Source organism: Temnothorax longispinosus, chromosome 2 (genome assembly GCF_030848805.1).
Source record: "Temnothorax longispinosus isolate EJ_2023e chromosome 2, Tlon_JGU_v1, whole genome shotgun sequence".
NCBI classification, from domain to species: domain Eukaryota; kingdom Metazoa; phylum Arthropoda; class Insecta; order Hymenoptera; family Formicidae; genus Temnothorax; species Temnothorax longispinosus.
Window position 1 is genome coordinate 22,143,589 of NC_092359.1, and position 23,099 is coordinate 22,166,687.

General features: G+C 36.1%; 1 protein-coding gene across 8 annotated transcripts in view; it reads left to right on the forward strand.

Annotated features, from left to right (window-relative positions):
• Nucleotides 1-23,099, forward strand: part of LOC139808652 (nucleolysin TIAR) — a 524,179-nt gene that overhangs the window by 498,717 nt on the left and 2,363 nt on the right. For 3 of the 8 annotated variants that reach the window (XM_071770864.1, XM_071770865.1, XM_071770866.1), the window contains 4 exons: nt 799-979; nt 4,447-4,576; nt 6,066-6,307; nt 6,833-7,016. In XM_071770864.1, coding sequence (XP_071626965.1) covers nt 799-979; nt 4,447-4,576; nt 6,066-6,307; nt 6,833-7,016 — 737 coding nt within the window. Of the gene's footprint in view, nt 1-798; nt 980-4,446; nt 4,577-6,065; nt 6,308-6,832; nt 7,017-10,927; nt 11,118-11,688; nt 11,900-15,793; nt 20,469-23,099 lie in introns of those variants that run through there. The other 5 variants (XM_071770867.1, XM_071770871.1, XM_071770869.1 and 2 more) reach the window with 4 other exon arrangements.

Consider the following 23,099-nt stretch of genomic DNA (forward strand, 5'->3'; position numbering starts at 1 on the left):
CCCGCGTAACTCTCCGCTTCACAACGCTGCTCATTCTTTATACGCCAATCATGACTGCGAACGAGCAGGAGTTATGCTTTTCAACAACACGACTGTGCCGCGCATTGATTGATAACAAAATAAACGCTGCGATGGGGCACAGCAACTAATATTTCCCGAAACGATTCCTTGATCAAGGAATAATTTTGTTGTCGTAATTTACAAACATTGTTATTAATATTTGACGCGTAATAACATTTATGAAAGCAGCATCCCATTTTCAGAATTTTGATGTAATTGATAGAGTTTTGAAATTAAGCGCAATTGAGGAAAATTGGTGCGTTGACGTCGATTAAAACAGCTTGTAATATAGTGGGCGCTATATATACATCTAAAGTAAACTTATTAAACTTCTCTACACAATTTTGAATTTTATATTTGCTAAGAGTAATTAATCTCCTGGCGTAAACAAAATCAACATCAATAACTTGTAGCAAATATAATCTAAAAATTCATAACACAAAACTCGTTAGCTCAAGCCATAATTGAGCTCTCGCAATAAATTATTTTTAAACTATATTTCATGTTCTTCCATATTACATTGCGATGTGTAAGAATTCCGTATATAAATTTATAAATATTTATCACTGTATTTCGTTATGAGTTTATGTTCTGAGTCAAGAAAGACCCGTATAACAATTAATATTCAGGAGTCATATAGCTATGATTATTAACGCTTGAACTAGTTTTCTTAGACCTCTCTCAACAGGTTATACAAGTAAATGAAGATTAAAGTGTATTATTTTTTTTGTCTCACAGCGAATGCAAAGCCGTTGACGTTCGATGAAGTTTACAATCAAAGTAGTCCGACCAACTGCACGGTATACTGCGGCGGTTTAACCAATGGTTTAACAGAAGAACTCATGCAGAAAACTTTCTCGCCCTTCGGATCCATCCAAGAAATTCGAGTGTTTAAGGACAAAGGCTACGCTTTTATCAGGTAAATATGCATTTTATAATGATTACATTAAAATATATTCACAATGTACAAATATTTTCAAATTTGCCCATCCTTGATAAATCGGCATTATTTAGGAAATCGTTTTTAAAAAAGAAAAAAATTTCAGAAAACCGAATTAAGTTTACGCGCTCCTTATTATATTTAAGTTTAAACTTGTGATATATTTTTATAAAATTAGTTTACGCATATACATATATGTATATGTATATATGTACACGTGAATATATATGATTATTAATATTATTCTTTGTTGTAATTTGTTGTAACTGAATAGCCAATATAAATATTTTTATAATTTGATAATAAGATTGACTATAGAATCACATTGCCACAATATACTAATTATTTCGCTACATTCATTGTAGCTTTTACAATAGTGTCATGGAAAATAATAACCGCTCCAGTTATTCTTTTTTGTTATAAAGTTAGCACGATATTCGCAGATCGCATTAGTCAATTCATTAATCTTTTGCGCGGTCTACATAATTTTACATATTTACGAAAATAGTCCAGTTAAAATTGACTGACAGCATTTACTCTTATTAACCTAAAATCAATCTTTCTTAGATACTGTTCTAATCTAAAATAGAAATGCGCTCAGATTCTCTGATTTATTTAATAATCTACGTTGCTTCAAAAACAGTCTGTTTTTTTTTCTGAAAAAAAAAACGTGTTTAAAATAATTTCAAATATTTACTTGTTTTTGTTACGTCAAAAATATACAACTTTACTTATCTACCGCAATTTTTTCTTCTAATAAATGAATGTAAGGTTCACGGGTTATTTCTCTATATCTTAATGAATTGTCGTAATTAAAAGTCGTTTTACTCTATCGCCGTTTAAATTACAAAATGATTTATCGATCACCAGACTCCACAAAGAACACTTAAGGCCAATTCTCGTGAAGAATTAAACGGAATTAAACGGAACTTTAGTATGAAACCCTTGAAACCATTTCACTGATTATATAATCAAACTTCGTTAATTACCGAAGCTTTTTACCGTCTTATAAAAAAAAGGAATCTAGGACAGAAACTTAATATACTATGTATTACCATACGTTATTGTAAAATTAAGTCAAATCTGAATTTTCGCATTCTTTGAGGGTATATTGTAATAATAACAACTTATATAAATTTTTACTTTTACTATCCTTGTGTTCCTTGCTTAAATATTCGATTCATCCGTGTAATGAAAATGTAATAATACTTTCCAGAATATTGAACAAAAATACGTAATTATTTTTATTTCATTTTCTAGAAATAAATGTGTATTTTAATAGAGCGTATGTTTTGTATAAAGTAAAATAATAATCGATTTTTTGTTAGGAAAAGTCATATCGGTCTTATTGAAATCTATTATTTAACCAATCACCCTCAAGCCATTACGCTAGATTACCATACATATATTATGTTTGGCTGATGATGTGCTTACACCAACTGTCCGGATAAATTTATCACAAAATCGAACATCTGGCCTAAGGCCAACCAGGTAGAATCATCGTATGTACACAAAGGATACATTTGCATAAAGTGATTGGATTTTGGATTTGAAGCGTGTAATACAGTTGTTACAGCAAAACTTGAGGAAATTTTACTCAAAATCATTGCGCGATGATTGGTACCAGCATAATGCGAATCATCAAATGAGATTTTACGAAATATTAGGAAATCGCATGAATGGCGCATCAATACCCACCGTCGCTTGTGATTTATGGCACGAAACGCGAGAACATGTCGGGTCAATGGCAGCATGTCGGACTCATCAAGCTCGAATCGTGGCCATTTCATTAATCTACCCATTACATTCGCACAGATCATATATTTCAGTTCAACTTCCCATACCTGACGAAATCAATTTTATTTATGTTTCAAAAACATTAATAAAGAATTGTTAAATTCTTTAATGAAAGTCATGTTTTGTCAATAATTTTATGTACGGAAACAAAGAGATTAATTACCGTAAATAAAAATTAAAAATTTTGCTACACAGGCGATCGTGTCTATATCGATATTTTCAAGCCATAAAAAAAAAGAACGTGACGAGAAATCAGCTAAGCATTTATATCTGCTGAAAGCGAATTCAGCACCTTAACGACGATGAGAAATCCGTGACCTACCTCAGAAAAGACTGCCGAAAGAGTAGGACGGTTGCTCTAGAACGAGCGATAAGAGAAAGAGAGAAAGAGAGAGGAAGGGTGAAGCCTAGAGGGAAACAGGGACGGAAGAAGGACACAATAAACCTTCTCTTACGTATCTTCTTCTTTCTAACCTTTATTCTCCCTCGTGTCCGCTGCTCGATATCCTTGTCCATCCTTATCCGATACGATGGCCTCTACCGTTTCGTACGTCTGCCACAGTTCCGCCACCCCTGGACAATGTCCGTCGTTCAGATATCTTCCGTCTAATTGCTCTTCCTCCCTCTGTTCTTCCGTGGAACCCGGAAACGAATATCTCGGGATGACGTATGGACTTACTGCAAGGTACAGCGAGAAAGCAAGACGGGAGGGTGGATAAGGGAAGGAGGTCTTTTCTTCTCGGGTGAAAGAAAGAATCTTATCTGCCGCTGCTTATCGCTTGAGGTACGGTCTTAGAGAGGGGCGGGGGGGGGGCGGGGGGTTGCTGACGATGACCATCGTTCGTCCTACTCAACGATCGTGGACGGAAGCTCGATAGATGGGAAGGGGGTGAACTTATGGACGAAGTCGCCATTGTGTAATCTCGAATGCGAACGTTAAAAGTGACCTAATCCTCGATAAATTCAATAATTCCCTGCCACCCTGCCGCCGAATTCATCGTGCTCTAATCAGATTTTCAAAAACTCTAGTCCCCGCCCTTCCGAACAAAGTTGATCAAATTTATCCGAAAAGTGATGGATGCTTTGAATAATTGAAAAGCGCTGTGCGCTATAATTAGTATTTTACTTAAGTTATCATGTAACAGAAATGACAGATATATCTCGAAAACACGATACAAATACTGTCAGACAAATTCAACATTTTGTTCTCTTTTTTATGTTTCTAATTTGTGAAATATTGCTAGAACATGATGTTAAAGTATAAGTTTCTATCATGTATTGTGATAACAACAATATACGTTTGTTCATCCAAAATAATATTATTTTAGCAAACTAGAAACTAAACCCGCGTAATCAGTGTGTAGAATTTAACATTGAATGCCTATCTGGAGTAATCTAAATTCGTCGAGACTCACAATTACCGTGCTCATTCGTGCGCGCAATAAACTCGCATAAATTAAACTGCACTAGTCGCAAAGACCATTTCGTTAAGCTACTATAATAAGGTCCGGTTTAACTTGTGGCAAGAGTATTGCTCCGGAGATTTTTCTTTTTGCACACACCATCGCGTCGCACCAACACCAATATTGACGTCAAAAGACGCGCGTCTTAACAAAAGACTTGAATCCCTCCGTCTCTTTCGATTTCAGGTTTTCTACCAAGGAGTCGGCCACGCACGCCATCGTAGCGGTACACAACACAGACATCAACGGCCAAACGGTAAAGTGCAGTTGGGGCAAGGAAAGTGGAGATCCTAATAATGCTCAACAAACTGGACAGGTAAATGCTCTCTCTATCTTTTCCTTTTATCCGCTCTACTAGAAGGACAGTTTCGACGTGAAATTTCACCCTCCTCCGTGTTCTCCAACATTTACATCGCTGCTCGTATCAAACCGAGAGAATTTTTCTACTTTATTTCATGAATAAGCATTATCGCCGATTTTCTTTTAGATGCAATGTATGAAAGGAAAAACAGTGGCCTTACGTGCATCAGTGAATATGAATCACAAGAGCGACTATATTACAGAGAGTCAGAATTGTTTGAAAGAGAATAGTATATGTTGACATTAATATCAAATCTAATCTTCAATAGTTGCATGTGTCAAAGCGATGAATGCAGAGAGCGACAGATTCCTCGATATAAATATAAAGCTCAAGCTTGCCGTTGTTATACGTGTCACTGAAACTGAATAATGAATACTCGCGTCTCAAAGAAGTAAGAGCGTTCAAAGAAGGAAGTAGTTATCGGATCACGACCGGTTTCTTCCGATTTCGCGCGGCTAAAGTGTCTCTGTCGGCATATCGGTATATGACATGAAAGTCCGGCGAAAGAGTAAAGGCGGAAACGGAGAGAGGACAGGGAATCGGGCAAGATTCCGGTCTATTCAGGTGCCTCTGCGAAGTGTGTCGGGCCGGGTCTCTTAGCAATTAGCTCCGTTAGGATGGGTAGGTACGCCCGATCTGGGAATGGTACCCGAAGTACTTCCCAAACCCTCTCGCACTCCCCGATAGTACTTCCGTGCATCCATCCACTGCTACTCGGCCCGTGACATCGCTCTAATTGATCTCTATTCCCATAACGCGCTTCTCCCAGAGGAGCTGAGATATCACGTTAGTACGTATCCTGCCATACCCTGTTCTCGTATTCAACGGAATCGAACTAGTTTGCGTGATATCCCAGTTCATCGTATCGGTTTAATGAAGAGCATAATAGCTGCATATTATTTCCAATAAACCTCTTAGAAGCAAAACTAGCAAAAAATCACTGTTTAAATATCTTATTCGACAATTGTGATCACATCATTCCCTTAATATTGCTTCCTCATTTCATATCACGAATTTTGGAAGAAAATTTTAACATTATTTAAATATTATTAGATGACAAGTGAATTATTGTAAAAACAGAAAAGAAATATATTTTCTTTTATCATAAAAATTAATTGCATACGCACAAAGAACAAACTGTTATATTTTACAAAATATATTATTTCACAATAATTCGGTGGAATAATTTGATCTGACTTCACATTGTGCACCGTAAAAGAATGAATGAGTTCACGCGAGGAACAGCGAAATAATAAAAAATAATTTACGTGACGGCAATGAAATGATCGCGTTGAAATTCTCGCGTCGCCCATTTCAAGTGAACGACCACACAAATCTTCGACGGAACGAAATTACCATTCCTGACCCTATCGACATCGTTAAGTATAAAATCCAGACAATGTTCTTGCTCTTTTCTATTTCATTGATCTTTGTGCTCTTTCAGGCGTTATCGTCGGCGACGTACCCATACTACGCGGCGGCGGCAGCTGCCGCCGCGGCGGCGGCGGGCGTCGCGGGTGTCGGAGGCGTCGGTGGCGTCGGCGGTGCTGGACAACTAGGATACTGGTATCCGCCCCAATCTTATCCCACGACAGCGACACAAATGCAAGCTGGTGGCTTTCTTCAAGGCATGCAGGGATATACCTACGGACAGTTCGCTGGATATCAACAGGCGCAATATATGGGGTAAGCTTTTTCACGCGAGATAAGTTCAAGTTTTCGACGACGAAGTTTTAAATAATCAGAAATTTAAATGTAACACGAATATATCATTCCTCCATCTTTTTGCAGCATCGATAGATCATAAAGCAATTCGGAAATTTTTAATCGAAATAACTTGAAACTACATATTAACTTTACAAATTATTAAGAACATATAATTGTTCATAATTATAAGTTCTTAATATCATACAAGAATTCAAACTGATTTATATTGATAAATTTGTCACAAAATAATTTTAGTGTCAATGTGTATTATTATCTTTAATAAAATTATATCATAGCCGATAACACAAAATATAATATTTAGTTTTTAAACATTTATTAATTTCTTGGATAATTGCAATAAAAAATATTAACAATACAATATTATATAATATACTTGCGACATGGTTAATATTATATCAAGCAAAATACTAATCCTAGCATTTGCAATGTATAATGCTCTGTAAAATTATTCGATTTGACAATTATGCATTTTTACAAACATAGAATGGGAATGGGTGCTGTCCATGCTGCTGGCACAGCAGCAGGATGGGGTCAGGGATTACCTGGGGGACCACAGTTACCACCACACCACGCCACGACGGTCACGGCACCCCCAGGGGTGCAAGCCGCACCCCCGCCACCACCGCCACCGGCACAAATGATGGCCTACCCGATGCAACAGTTCCAGGTAACCATTACTTTATCTATTCCATCTGTACACGCGTGCAAGTGTGCGCCGTACTTTGTTTGTGTGATGTTTGTTGGCTAACACTGGAGTGTTTCGCTTTTTACATACTTTTGCATCTTGCCCCTGTTACGTCCAAAAGCAATTTCGTCGGTGCCGGTATTGGCTTGTAAATGTTGCACGTGGAAATTCGATTCGACATCAAAAGGATATCGAAGGCATGTGTCGGCAGAAGAGTGCGCATAGTATATATGTGTATAAATATATATATATATATTGTCGGTGATCTTAGGAAACCTCGTAAATTTGATACTTGATATATCATTCGAGAGACCTAGCGATAGAACATGCTACGCTTCACCAGGAAGAATTTTGCGCGGGAGGAACAGTAAACATAGCTACAATAACACGTATGATATAATTAGCTACACATATATATTCGGTATAATATTTTGGCTTGAGTTAACGATATTGCGAGGTTACGGGAGCAACCGCGATATGCTAATTTCAACAATTTATACCAGCATTATTTATGATAATTACATAACGTATGCAAATTATGAAAATTTGCATTTTCTTAAATTATATTACAAACTCAAGATTATTTTTTCTATGAGACTAATAATAAACTGCAATATCATAAACCTGCGTTATATTAATTATTAATCTTCAATTTCTCCGTTGCTAATTCAACCCACAAAATTATTCATTTGCCAAACAAATCGGAAGTTTGCTTAATAATTAATGAGAAATAATGCTGTGTATGAATAAAATATCGGGATCATATATGCTTGTGCATTAAAGCTTATGATGTTTTTTTTTTTATAAACAGAGTTGGGTAAAAGGCAGAGAGAATATAATATTGATTATATTTTATTTATATATAATTAGAAGTTATAATATATATATAAGATCAATAAAATGGTAAGTATTCATTAAACAGTCACATAACATGTTACCCATCTCTACTACAACTATGAATTGATGTACTTTTTGGCTAATTGCGAAAAATGCATCAATTTTTTCACTGACGAAAATGCTTCATGACAGCCGTGATTGTATCATGATAATTGTGTGGAGAATGTATATAGTACGCATGTCTAATAAATTCACATAAGTAACAGCGAAAAGTAACAAAAACTTTATACAGCATTATTTCTATTATCTTGTACCGAATTTCGAGAGATATGAATAGAAACTGAGGAAAAGTTACTTTAATTTTTTTATCACAACATTTTTAAAACGATGTTTGGTGTTATAATGGTGTATTCGTGAGATTAATAAGACATCATGTTACGCTAAACAATTATGTTGTTTACCTCCTTGTTTATAATTATCTTTCTAGCGTAATTTCTAATCCATTTTACATCTCTTACTGGCAAAGTAATTTTAATTTTTTTATACACCAAACATTGATGAAGCAAGATAGACTCGCTTTCCCGCTCGACACGTGGTTATAGGAGATTGTCGAGATTTAGTTATGTTGTAAAAAAATTGTGGTTCATGGTAGTGAAGTGAAATATGATACTTATCGTAGTTGTTGTCCAGAAAAGTACACCTCGACCATCTTGCTTTCTGCACAGAATGCACACGTAAGAAAGTGCGCACTGCACACACACAGGCACACACGCCATCGCTAAAAACGACACTACTACAAAAAAATCTGGAATATTTGAAAAGAGATCAGGGATGGCTTCGGGCAAGCGCAGCGAATGCATTTCAACTCAGCACCGCTTTTAATGCCCCCGCGTTCTTTTTGCTTCAAGAACAATTTCTGAACTTGACAACTTGAAGTCTCAGAATTGAGATCGACTATCTTAATTTAAAAGCTCGCTAAAAACTCTAGTCTGAAATTTTCAAATTAACTCTGCTGTTTCTTTGTATTTTCCTTTCCGTCATTTATTAAGTAAATGGAAAAAACGTTGTATGTAAAATATGTTTAAAAATTTTTTAATATTTATAGTTTTATGTTTATTATAAACAACATTATTGTTACAAAATAATGCTGATATTATATTTCATATATTTTTATTATCCAAGTCTGACTTTCTAGCTAATTATGTAAATTTCAGATGATTGAATTAAACAATATAAAATTTTTTCACACGAGGTGAAAAGGGTATAAAGTTTTTTAGTAACTTATTATATTATAATATAAAATAACGATAGAGAAAACAACGCATTCATAAATCTATGGAATTGAAAAGTAAATCGGCTCAAGGTTAAGAGATTCTACTTTAGAGAAAATACAGTTATTAGGAATAAAAGAATAAGTTTCCTGGTCAACAGGACTAGTAGAGAATGTTGAAATATAAGTAAAATTAAAATAAATTGACTTAATAAATTAAATAAATTAGCGTCTGTCTGGAATTTCGTATTTCCAGACTAATTTCTTTCATCCGTCGTTTAATTTAACAATCCACAAAAATCTCTCTAAATGGACAGGTAACGATAAAAAACCAATAACGTATGTTTCCGGTTTTTCAATTAATCGTGCGTCTACTTTTCGCATTCTAAAAAAAACCTATGCCAAAATGCATTCAACACATATATACTCAGCATTTCCGGATAACTTTGAAATAAATTACATATTTAACAATAGCATAAAAAAATTTTTAGATGATTGTTATCAGAAAAAGATACGAACAATTTGAGACATCGTAGCATATTGTAAGCGCTGTATCGATTTCGGCTTTCAGTCATTAATCTGCAACTGTTTGCAATGCCAGTAAAACGGCCTGTCGCTCATATATATTATATATGTACATATACTTAAAAAGATATATACATATCACGCAACTATAGTTGTTTAGTGAGTCTTTTGTACATATCGCGCATAGAGCGGAATAAAAGTCACGTACCATTGCTCGTCTGTCGAAGAAGATATTTCGGTGAGAAAAGTTAGCTCGCTTTCGCACAAATATCTCTTTCCGAAAAACCGAGTTCGCATTATATCACTGCATGTCAAGCGAGATACCACTTTGAAAGTTGCTTGAAAACTAGCTACCGAAACTATCCTCAATTGAGAGAGAACACGAGTTCTTAACGGTACCGATAAAACAATGAAAGAGGGATGAAACATGGAAAATATATTGCCACCGGGATAAATTGCAATTGGCTTCCCGTTTATTTTGCTAATATTTTTTTATTACGAGAGAGTTACAAAGTTTCGCGTAGGATCGTAGGATCTAAAGAGAACAAATTTATACACGGATATTCGCAATTTACAATCATGAGCTAAAGGCTGCGAAGTTAGGAACATGCAAATATCCCCGTGTAAATTTGTACATCGTGTATTCAACTTTAATGAGCAGCTAACAATATAGAATGTAGATCAGCCAATAGAAAATTAAAAAAAAAACATAACGTAATAAAATTAAGAGGACCAATATTAGATGGATATCACAAACATCATATGGATATAAAAACCTATAATAGGCTACTCCCTACGTAGATTTAGACTTGCATGAATATGGAATGCGAAATGTAGACATTGCATGCATTATGCTTCTTGCACTTTATCTAATTCAGCTCGAGTATCCCTCTGGAGTGCCTTTCTTTTCTTTCTTTATACTTTTATAAAGTAATATTTATGGCAGATTATATTTATGTTTTTATATATTATAATTTTTTATAACAATCCCAACAAATTGAATAATTATTTCGAAATAAAACGTGACAATTTCAATAAATATTTTATGATTGCTGTGTTATATTAATTGGGATAAGTTTAATTATGATTTATATGGTTTTTTAATTAATGCATTATTATGAATATTACTTAAGATCAAATGTACATATATGTGATAATATTGTATTTGGTGCTCTTGTTTGTTACTCACTACTCACTATCCAGGAAGGGATGCTCGAAATTTTCAAAAAGACTATCTTTATTTACATATTTCGGTTCGCAGGCACAGTGATCGCTACCACTATCATCGCACGGCCTGGCTTATCCTTTCTTTCGAATATCAATTAGCATCAGGATAACTGCATCTACAACCTGGCTCAACCTCGTATTCAGCCTGAAATTACTCGTTGCAGCTTATTTTTGTGCAAAAGGATAATATTTTCGTCGGAACGAAAAGGAATGGAAGAAAACATGTAAGAAACGAAAGTAAAATAAAAAAAAGTGATATTTGCGTCTATTTTATCAGTATAACAATTTATGATATTCGATCGTAGATTTCGTAGTAATCTAAACTTGATTTTTCTGATAACGACTGAGAAATTTGCAATTATTAGGTATTGCAAGAAAACTCATTAACCTAATCTTGCGGTTACTCCGCCATCGCCGAAGCGCTTTGAATTATAATACAAGTAGTTTACTACTTGTACATTATATAATTATTATGCGGTTTTTACGTCCTTACTACTGCGCCACACGGTGGAGGTTGAGTCATGGTAAAGGTAGATTCAGATCGATTAGAATCCATGTAGTAGAAGAATGTGAGAAACTGTAACGGAGAAACAAGAGTGAAGAATGAAGCAGAAGCGAGAGAGAACGAGAGAATGAATGAAAGAGAGAAAGGAAGCAAAAGTTAGAGAGCACATAGACGAGCGCAAAGACGAATGAAAGAGAGGGAGAGAGAGGACTATTGTCGAGCATATTTCTATTACTTTCTTGAAATTCGGACCAAGATTTAACCAGCGTTTGTGTGTTCAAATGGTAAAGTGTGTTCTTGGTTGCGGTCCAGCTAGCGGATGAGGACTGGCTGACGCCTAGCCTTCTAGTGTGATGGTAAGCAAGTACACCCCAACAGGAACAACTTCTACAGCAACAACAGTTACCACCACCATCACCACCATCATTTCCTCCTCCACTACTACCACCACCTCCAACAACAACAATAACAACATTTCCATCATCGATGCACAATCGACCGCGACAGCAAAAGCAGTAGAACTCATGCCGCTTCCGGCTTGACGATGCGCGAGTCGAAAGGCAGTAACACTTGCTTAGTAAAAACGAAGAAACAAAGTGAGAAATAAAAAAAATAGTGATTAAGGATCATAATCCTAGGTAATCTTGCGCAAGATGCATCCAATATTCCCAATTTCCCTCGTAAGTTTTCACGTCCAGTGTAAGAGAAAAGAACCGCTACCGATTACTAAAGCGGAAATACCTCTCGTCCAGTCTGTAGGATAATCTAGCATCTTGCTCGGCTTGAAGAAATAGATAGCGTTTGCCGTTACAGTAGTAAACCGAAGCTTCAATACAATACAAATCCGGAATACACGTAAACAAATCATTCGTAAATGGTCTGACAGTGTTTTTTTTTTTTTAGCGAAACTGGCCAATTACGCATATACTATGTATCGTCCAGCGATAATGAGTACATGAGAAACATAAGTCCGCACACACGTTCAATGGGATTGTGGTTTATCACCATTTTAACGAAGCGCATAAATTCCTTGCTACAATCCTCTCTACAAAAAAAAAGAAGAGTGCCGACAGATCGCAGGATAACAGATTCGTTATACGGATTCATTATTTTTGTAGTTTGGGCTTAACAGCGAAAATAATAACTCAAAGACATAATGTCGAAAGAGACGCTCACGGCCAAATGCGACGGCCGGTGAGCGGCTACGGTGTATAAATGATAAATACAAAGATTAATCGAAGCATACTCTCGTGAAGATATATAAATATATAAATATATATATATATATAAATGAAAGAATATATACATAAAAGAATAAAGATTATTATATAAACAAAATTCAACAATTAGCTAGTTAGATAGGGATGTTATATTAAAAGTTATTCAAAGTCGATTCGATATTCGGCGACAAGGAGGAGGTGGATCTTGTGTATATTCAATAGCGCAGCATTTTTACGGGGACAAAATAATCTCGACCCCTTTGTACAACTCGCCCATCTAAAAAAACCACGGAAATTATTATTGGATCCACGTATCTTATCCCATTTCCACTTGCGAAAAGACTTCGTATTTTGATCAAATATATTTATTTATCGGATTCGTGGCCAAACGATATATCACACATTGAAATTTTTGCAGGCAATTTAGCATCCGTTTTTATCATTCGAACCTGTCTTTCGGACGCGACGTATAGACCTGTTGGATACTTTTATAAAACAGACGCGCCGTAAAAGGCATCGACGAATTAGCACACATTCCAAACTGAGAAAGTGGGAAAACGCGAAAAACACCGATCAGATCACCGTGGTTTTTAAGTAAACATTAGATTTTTATATAAAATGACTATGTAGAACCAAAGGAAATCGAGATTTTGACGTTTAAGCAATAAAACGTTATAAGCTTAGGAAGAAAAAAGGCAGCCATCAATCCCTCCGTCTCTTTATAAATCAATCTCGCTGCGTAAAGAACGAGAGAATATACGAATTCTTAACAACGAACAAAAAATAATACTAATAGAATGGACAAGATATAGATAGAGGAGACGGCGCGTGCACGCGTGTATTTTAAATTGTTCGGTGAGCGGTAAAATGATCACAATATCCTCGTTGTCCCGAATTTCGACTTGACCAAATTGATACAAAAGAAAGACGAGACCGAAACTCGTATAAATCGTGAACATGTAAGCAATTGCATGAGTGCAATCGTACATATGGGAGAATGCTAGAGGGGGAGGGAAAGAAAGTATGAAAGAGCGAAAAGAGAGAAGAAAGAATGAGAGGGAGAGAAAGGGGAGCGTGAGGAAAAAGCCGAGCGACGAATAAATTGCACAGCACAAGCAAAGGGCGAGGAAAGAGGAGTTAAATAATTCGTAGATAGACATATTGCACAAACAGCACGAAAGTTAGATTAGATGAATTAAGTTTTTTTGTCCACGCGTGCCCTGTCCGCGCGGCAGCCGTTTTAGGATCTTGATTGTACATATAATCTCATCATCGACGTGCTCCTCCGCCATTAAAACTATCCGCTTGCTCTGGGGAAGGATCGGCCAGAAAAAGTCGGACGAGGAAGCGAATCGACGAGGTGATAGCACGAGCAGTTTCAATACTTGAAAAGATGGGAAGCGGCTGAAACTTATTGCAACCCGTTTCCGTTATCTCCGTGCTCGATCGTTTGTATCTCCATCGTCCTGTTTCTTGCTCCTCGTATCTACTGCCTCTTCTTACCCCTTCGGTTTTAAGTACCACAACTCATACTCGTCGTATCGATAATATCTTGTCCTCGCTTTTCCTTCGAAAAGCGTTTATATCGGAGCAATGAGAGTAGAACCGGAGTGAACTTATATATATAGAAACTAGTGCAATTAAAACTTCAAGCCCTTCTTAATCGTCGAAGAATCACAAAAAAAATAATGTTGATTCAATATTTTTTTTTTTTGAGATCTAAAATATCAATTTTTTGAAAATTATATACTGCAATTAAATTCTTACATTTAATCTATCGCTGTGAAGCTCTAAAAATTATAAGTCTGAAACTTTAAAAAATTATGTATTTTGTATAGAATATATTTGAAATCCGATATTTTCGACACGAATCTTCACGTCTCTTTCGAATATCTCTCTCGTGACATATTCCGTGGTTACGTAATCTATAATTTTGCTCGCACGAACAGATAAAGATGATAAGGAACAAAAAAGGAACAGAGAGAAAGAGAGAGAGAGACAGGTTCGGTTAGATTAAGAGGCGAAGAGAGCACATCGATGATGACTGAAACAAAAACGAGATAGGACGAGCGATAGACAACTTTGATATTAATCAAAAGATAGACGGATCGTGCTTTAAGCGAATCAAAAGCGACGTTTCTCAATCAAAAAAGATCAATGATCAAAGTACGGCACACACGAATACTCGAAACGTAGCGAAGGAGGGTAGAGAACTACACAATCAAATCTGCCCAACATCGCATAGAGTTTAGATGTTTTGTGATGAAAGTAGAGAAAGAGAGGGTGAGAACGAGAGAGAGAGAAAGAGAAAGAAAGGGGGAGAGTGTGTGTGCGTGTCTGTGTGTCTACCAACGATCCGTCGCGATTGTGTCAACCAGATAAAAGAGTGATTTTCCCGTGAGAGGAAAGCTCGACAATAAAAATCGCCACATTTCAGCGTTTTCAATCGCGATGAATGATTCTGATATAGTAATTTATATACATAAACAAAATTAAGGATAATAGTATTGCCGCTATATTGGCTGCATTTTTGTCGCCTTGCTCTTATTTTTATTTGCAGCTTTACAAAGAAATGTAAAAGAGAACCACATTATATATATGAGTTTCCAGTTTTGTATGTTTCAGAGAGGATCATCAAAAGATATGTTATCAGATTTATTTCTAATTTGTGTTGTTGTTGGTATATATGTTATTAGAAACATATTTATTCATACATACGTTCAATTATCTGCACATAATTTTCTTACTGAATGCATTTAGCTTATTCTAAATTTTATTATGTCTTTAGTTTAGTACAATATATGAATTATCATGCACGATCGCACGTGATGTAAGCGCGACCACGATTATTTCTTGCAGTTTTTGCATGTTGATAAACATCAGTTTTTATAATCATCTTTCGATTCAGTTTTGTCGTAACCTGCACCTTGAAAAAATTCCGTCTACGTCATTACAATTAAATATTATTCTTTCATTGTTTATCTTTATAATGTAATAATGTTATCGACAAATATCTAACAAACTTTTAAGAAAATTAAAAATATCAGAGAGTGTAAATATATTTACAATAAAATGCAGGTTACAATGGCGATTTGCAAAACTTTCATATTATTTAAAATTTTAGCTTAAAACGAAATCGTCATGCTATATATAACCGAATCTCGTTTTCTAATAGAAATTGGGTGACTAGCCTCGAGGACACGGCACGAGTATGCAAAGAGAAAGCAACAAAATTATAAATAAATATATATACATACGTATAAATATAAAAATGCATATATATATATTATATATAAATATATATACTTGCGCGCAGCGGCGGCGAGGGCTGTTATTTTCAATCGTCGTGCGTAAAACAAAGCACTGTGCGTGAAAAAGAGAGAAAGAGCGTTAGCTTTTAAGAAACGACATGAAAAAGAACATATATAATAAGTAAAAAGAAAATATCGTGTACATTATTAGTTAGGCAAAAGAAATAAAAATATAGGTTATTTTTGTGAAAGGTGGAACGAGCGAGGGGAGAGAGGGGGAACAGAGAAAGATCGTGTGGCAAGAGGGACCCAAATGGCAGACTGTAATACGAATTATGCAATAAGAACCCGTTATCGCGTGCGTTTGCATCTGTCAATCAACTCCTGTACAGTAACCGGGAAGCGTTTAATCGATAAAAGGATTATTAATTGGATTTGACACACTCTACTTTTACGTTCCTTATGTTCCGCCCAATCACTCCCCTTATCGAATTGCTCACTGTGCACTACGACTCGATTCCACCTTCGACAGAGAAAAAGTGAGGTATCCCGCATTCTTTCAAAGAATCAGCGTGGATATCCGATCTTGTAAAAAGTATTTAAAAAAGAGACGCCTTAAACATGAAGGCGTGTGTATAACTTGATGTAGTCCTGTATGTTGTCTAGGACATATACCGAGTGGAGCTAGCCGATTGTGCGAGTCTTCGCGTTAAACGGGAAACCAAAATGTAGCATAAAGTGATAGATAGATAATTATTAATGTAATCTGACCTGAACAGTAGGCAAAAACAAAGGGGCAATGGAGTCGCGGACGGAAACGACGGATGACGGGGAAGTGTTGAAACGGGGCGAAATAAATTTGTATAAAGAGCGGGCAAGCTTGACGAAAAGCCACACCATATAGGGCAAAACTAGCAAAAGAGATCCGCTTATGGTACCTAAGTCATGGACCCATTCGGGAAAAGGGACACGCGCGCGCATACACGAGGTGTAAAACACGTACGCGTATATGTAAATACACACAACACCAAATACACAAAATGCACACAGCATACGTGTAGAATATAGCGGCGAGAAACTTAACAAAAGCTCTAGACGTAGTCTAGTCTAATCTAGCTTGTCGATCATTAGGTTAACAAAGTAAAAGCGTTCATGAGGGATAGTGCAATAACTAATATCCGCAAGTTATACTCAGCACTCTTATACGGCACAAATGTCAGGACACGTGTATATGCATACACCGAAAAAAAAAACAGATATTGACATGTATAAACATATATACATGTATACACATACACACAGAAACGCGTGCTGCGGCTGCTGCCTCCATCCTTTGTCCGCGGTCCTCAACTCACAGTTCTCAGATTCTACAATCTGGCAATTGGCGTACTAGATAACGTGATAACACACCATTTCGAGATTTTTTATTATCGCATTGTTCAAGCTTTACCGAAGCGACCGCATCTGGTTATCCAATCCTCATCGAATTACTACGGTCTCAAGTTGCAACAAAATTCAATGCGTGCCTTTTTTTTCTTCTTTGCTGCTCGATTCCTGTCACGTAGCGTGTTTCCTCTCTTCTCTTAGTATCTCGTAACGGGCACTATGTCTTCTTCATCCGTGCGTCTCCTCCCTTGATGCTCTCTTACTTGTTTCCACGTTTGTGTCCCTGATGCCACCGCATATATATTCTTCTGCCTGAACAGACTTATCTCGCGGAGACTTACCAAACGATAGTCGACAATCATTGAAGAAACATACATTTAGAAACTTGTACGTGTTCTTTTCACCGAGGTCTAGGTATTAATTATCGTCACCGACGTGTTTGCACAAAGTCTCGTGCAGGCAATGGACAGAGGAAGTGGCATATCGGACTTGGGGAAAGTAAGAGAGCAAGGAGTATTAATTGCCTACGATGCTATCCTATCGTGTTCGTAATGCTTTTGCCTCTCGCGAGTGTACCACAAAACGTGATTTTGATATCGATCAACACGTAGGTACCGCGATGCACACACGAAACATATCATCGAGCCAATCAAGCCGATCCTACCACTCCCAATTAGGAACTGCAATGAGGGATGTGGAATGCAATTAAGCGATTGATGCTTCAAGTTACTCAAACCGCAGTTGTGCTCACGAAAACGGGATTTTTTTTCTCTCTTTTCGCGACTCTAGAGCGGTGACGCTTAAGAATGAAACTTAGCCGATCCTGTAAAATTTATTGTTGCATACTACATTTGTTTCGATCATACAAATTGCGTGCGTAGCAATGACAATCGTTATAATTTACTTCGATGTAATCTGAACGTGATATCAAGAATAGTATTCATGGGCTGTGTACTTAAATTAAGATGTCCCTTTAGTTTCCGTTCATGATTACTAATCTTCGCACTTCCGTGAAACTTTTTATAACTTTCAAATATCTATGAATGACAAATTGTTAGGTACAAGATAGTAAGTTGTTGAAATTTTTAGCGTTTTAATTAACATACAACATAGGCATATCAGATGTATTTTTTACGGGAATAATTTCATTGATTGTTATAGAAAAACAAGGTTAATTTTATTCTAAGAAGTACTATTCTAAGAAGTACTATTGTTTTTTAAACTAAATTTTAAATCGTAAATTGCAACTAAACGTATAATTTCTTTCTAACCGAGGTGCATTTAACTTAACTATTTAAATTTAGATGCCCCTCGAGAATCTAACATAATTCTTAGCGGGACGAGGGCAGCAGTCAAGCCAAATTGGGATACTTACCGATGCAAAGCACTGTGGAAACAGCTTAGTATTAGAGCAAGAAACGTTTAAGAAAAAAAAAAGCACAGTGAAAGAAAACAAAAGTAGGAGCCGTAAGCATAGATACCGAGCATAAAACATAAAGTAATGTATGTATATAATCATATATATTATACAAGAAAGACTACAAACAACAAGACATGCGCATCTATATATAATACAAATATGTATATTATATATACATATATGCATATATATATGTGTAAGATGATAACATTAGCCAACAGATAGAAGCTATAACGAATATAAGCTTAACGAAGAGAAGAAGGGAGCGGAACGAATGCGGATGCGCGGCATATATAAATGCGCGCTCCGTGACATACTGTGTTAAATACCTTTAGTTGTAAGAAATAAGAAAACACATTGAGATGTAACTCGTATAAGAGAAAATAGATGTGGCTAGCCTGTCGGACCCCCTGTGCCCCCAAATATAGATACATGTAACGTATGGAGTGATAGAGAAAGAGAGAGAGAGAATGCGTGAAAGAAAGCGTGTGTGTGAGAGAAGAGATTAATAGGGCGAACATGTGAGGAAGAAATGGAAGAATACGAATGTGTCAGATGGCATACAAGGAAAAAAGGGTGAGAAAGCGTGAGAATGAGAAAGAAAGAGAGAGAGAGAGAGAACAAACGAGGTGTAGTATGCTTCAGCAGAAAAAGCATTAAGAGGTAAATTTCCAAAAAAAGAGTACGATAATTATGATCGCGTCCGATTCATACAGAGATTACGACGTTCCTTCATTTTTCTTGTAGCTTTTCGTACGATTTGACGAAGTATGCGTTGCGGGGCCCCCGTAGATATGGCCCTTTTCCCTATCCCGATGCGATAAGCGGCATATCACTTACGACCGTACGCTAAGAAGTTAGGTGCCTTTATCCACTTCTTTATGTGTATGCATTTCGGTAAAGAGGACAACGAGAAACTGAAAAAAAAAATAGCGAAAACGCGGACAATCGGGTGAAAAATATAGTCATCAGTAAAAACATACACATATTGTATATCGCGCATGAAATGGCACGGCGAAGCTCGAGGGAAGGGGCCGGGTACGACATCCATCCATCGTGCATCGTTCGGCACTGTGCTTATATTACGAAAACAGCCACCGAAATGTCGGCACGACGAAAACAAACGGCAACAAAGCGTCATAATAACGAAAGCGACGGGAGCGATCAAGCGCTCGCGACTTAAAGTATACTTCCGCGATTAAACATATGGCCCGCGGGGTCCCATGGCAGAGCCTCGTTACATATTTAAGTTGAGGAGCTGGAAATGGCTCGAGAGCGCGTCACGTCGAGCGAGAGCCGTATAATGTATATGTAATTTGCAACGATGCGTGATGGCCCACGCACAAGACAACAATATACACAAATCACATGCATATAATACACATGTAGAGAGAAGCGAGAGGAGCTGGGAGCCGTGTACTAAGCGCGCGGGCAGTAGAGACAGACATGTGTACACCAGGTACGGCGAGATGTGTACGCTTGCAGAAACAATTTTCACACAATATATACACACACAACACTATCGCGAGACGCCCTGGGACGTGCGTAAGAAAAAAAGAAACGTGTATGATATTATATATACATAACATAGCATATAAAAGTACATTATAAATAATGATGAATATAAATAAAAATATATATAAATACTATGGAAAAAAGTAAACAAAGTATAAATATGAAGGAAGTATATAAACGAAAATATAGGATAAAACACGCATAGGCTTAAGAATACAAGATATTATTATGATGATGTATGGTTGGTTTATAATGTAAAATATATTATAGAAAATGTATATTGTGTTATTTCAACTTCCAATCAATCCTGCATCAATCCTTGAAATAAAACATATAATTGCTTGCTTATAATTCTTCATGTACCTATCCTATATCATTTTTCATTGATTTGGCAATATATACATATAAATATATAATGTATTTATATACATATATTTTTATTTTGATATGCATTTGTAAAAATAAGAAAATTCAATTTACTAAATTTTATGTACTTTTCTCTCGTCCGTAATTTTTGCTCGGCTAAAATAATTTGGTAGCAATAATCTTTCCCATCTGTTTATATGATGAAAACAAAGAGTATTTAACTCTAAGTACAAACAGCGCGTAACAATTAAACGTTTGCATTCAGCAGTAATTAAACGTAAACATCGCTCGCATCGATAGTAGCCGCGAGATATAACGGTTGTATGCGTTCTGCCCGTTAAAAAAATAAGGGTTGGGCACCACAACGCGGGTAATTATACAAACGTGACGAACACGAAAACGAGAGAAAGAGAAAGAAATATACGCACCACACGAAACATTAATCGAGAAAAAATAGAATTATAATTTCAATTTTTGACAATCGCATTTTAGCCTTGAAAAAATATTTATATTTATCTTATAATCTTTAAAGTAATTTCCATATATAAAAACTTTTTCATATATACAGCTTTCGTATATATAAAGTTTAACGAACATTGTCTAAAAATTGACAGGAAAACTATTCAAAAATTTCTAAAAGTAAAAGACAGAAAAACACACACGCACACACCCACCAATAAAAGTTAAGAAATCGAAGAACATAGTAAACGATTTGTCAATTTAAACACCGCGTATCACATATATGGTATATTCTTTAACGTTTTCTATATTTTTTTAAGTATTTCTGACAAACGTAAGAATGCTGAAAACTTGCATGAAATATATTGTCCAAATGTATTTTTCAATGATTAAATGGACTTCAATCTCCCCGTAATAATAACCGAATAATGTGAGCAACGGTATACCTAAAATTGAAAATAAACAATTAAGCTGACGATTTTCAACAAAGTTTGTGCCGGGAATCGCAACTGTGGATGCAATGCACCCTTTGCGACGCAGTCCCGTACATTCGTGCGCACCTGTACACGTTTCTGCGTAGACGGGGGATCGTGTGTTGCGTATAGCCGGTAGATACAGCCGCGCTTAATTGCGAGGCAGGGGTGCGATGCCCGGTTATTTTAGCCCAGACTGACAGACGCGCGGACATGACAGCCGAGGAAGTCCGAGCTCCCTGTTCGCGCCGCGTGTGCAGCAGCAGCAGCATCACAGTAATGCTCAACCACTCACATGTCGTATTGCGCTAATCATTTTCTTGGCAGTTGCTAATTTTGCCGGGTCGGAAAACATCGCTTCCTTTTTCACAAAAAGCTCACTTTCTCTTCGCGTTTTATATCTCCATGGGATAAGTTCAAATTTATTTTGGGAAACTGACAGTAGTGATAATACTACGATTATATTGAATAAATATGCGGACAATCACTTTGTTCTCTTAGCATAACAATATTTTAAAATATAATAATTATAAAACAAAAATGAATTCAAATAATTTGGTCAATTCCAGAGTCTCTCATGCCTTAAACTAAATAATTCCATATTTGGATAACGTGATTGAAATGATAATTATTTTCAAATTTTTGTGTAGGTACTATATTAATTGGTGTCCTATCATTGACGAGATAAGTGCCGTTATATAAGATCACACAAGTTTTTCTAACGGAGATTGTTTAATAAAAACGATAAATTAATATCACATTTATAGTTGCAATATGCAATCTAATTCTTAAGAAATCTAATGTAAATTGTGTACTTCAAGATCTTTAATACGCGATGAATTGAAAAAATGCATAAATTTATAATCCATACACAAATTTTATAAATTTAAAATGTTTTAGTTATCAACAAAAAATTACTATAGCGAATAGTGAGGAATGGAAATGTATTTCTTTGCCAAGATTCCCAAGCTCAAAGCTAATGATTACAAAAACTTGGGAACCTCTATCATTCGGATACATATTCACCAATAGACGTATACATCTATACGATCTATCACGTATCTTCACGTACGTGATGCATAGATAGGCGCTCGTCTCTCTGTGGACGAATACACACGCGCGCAGATCTCCGTTAATACATCGAATACCCAACGGCCGTACAAGAGAATAGCGTAGTATAAAGCATAAACTACAATTAGTGGTAATCCGCGTGACACGGGCATGGCACCCTTTGCGCATATTAGAGCATTAGCTACCGACTCATACGAGCGAACCGTACATCATTTCAGGACGTGCCCACGTCTACTGGCAAAATCGTTAAATTTACGAAGAAACATGACTGACCCGATATATAATGAATGAATATAACTCGTTTAGCATGTCACTCGTATCTACGCATGATTATATGGATCGTTTCATTATTATTATTGCAGGATTTTTATATTGTCAGTTTTATCGGTCACTAAATTTGCTGAGATTTATTATAAAAAAAAAGAAACTAAATGTTAAGATTTTGTACAAAAAAGGTAACAAATTATGCTTTATTAGAAACTGATAATTATATGTATATAAAACTATTCTTATTTTGCATTGCAATTTCATTTGCCGCTT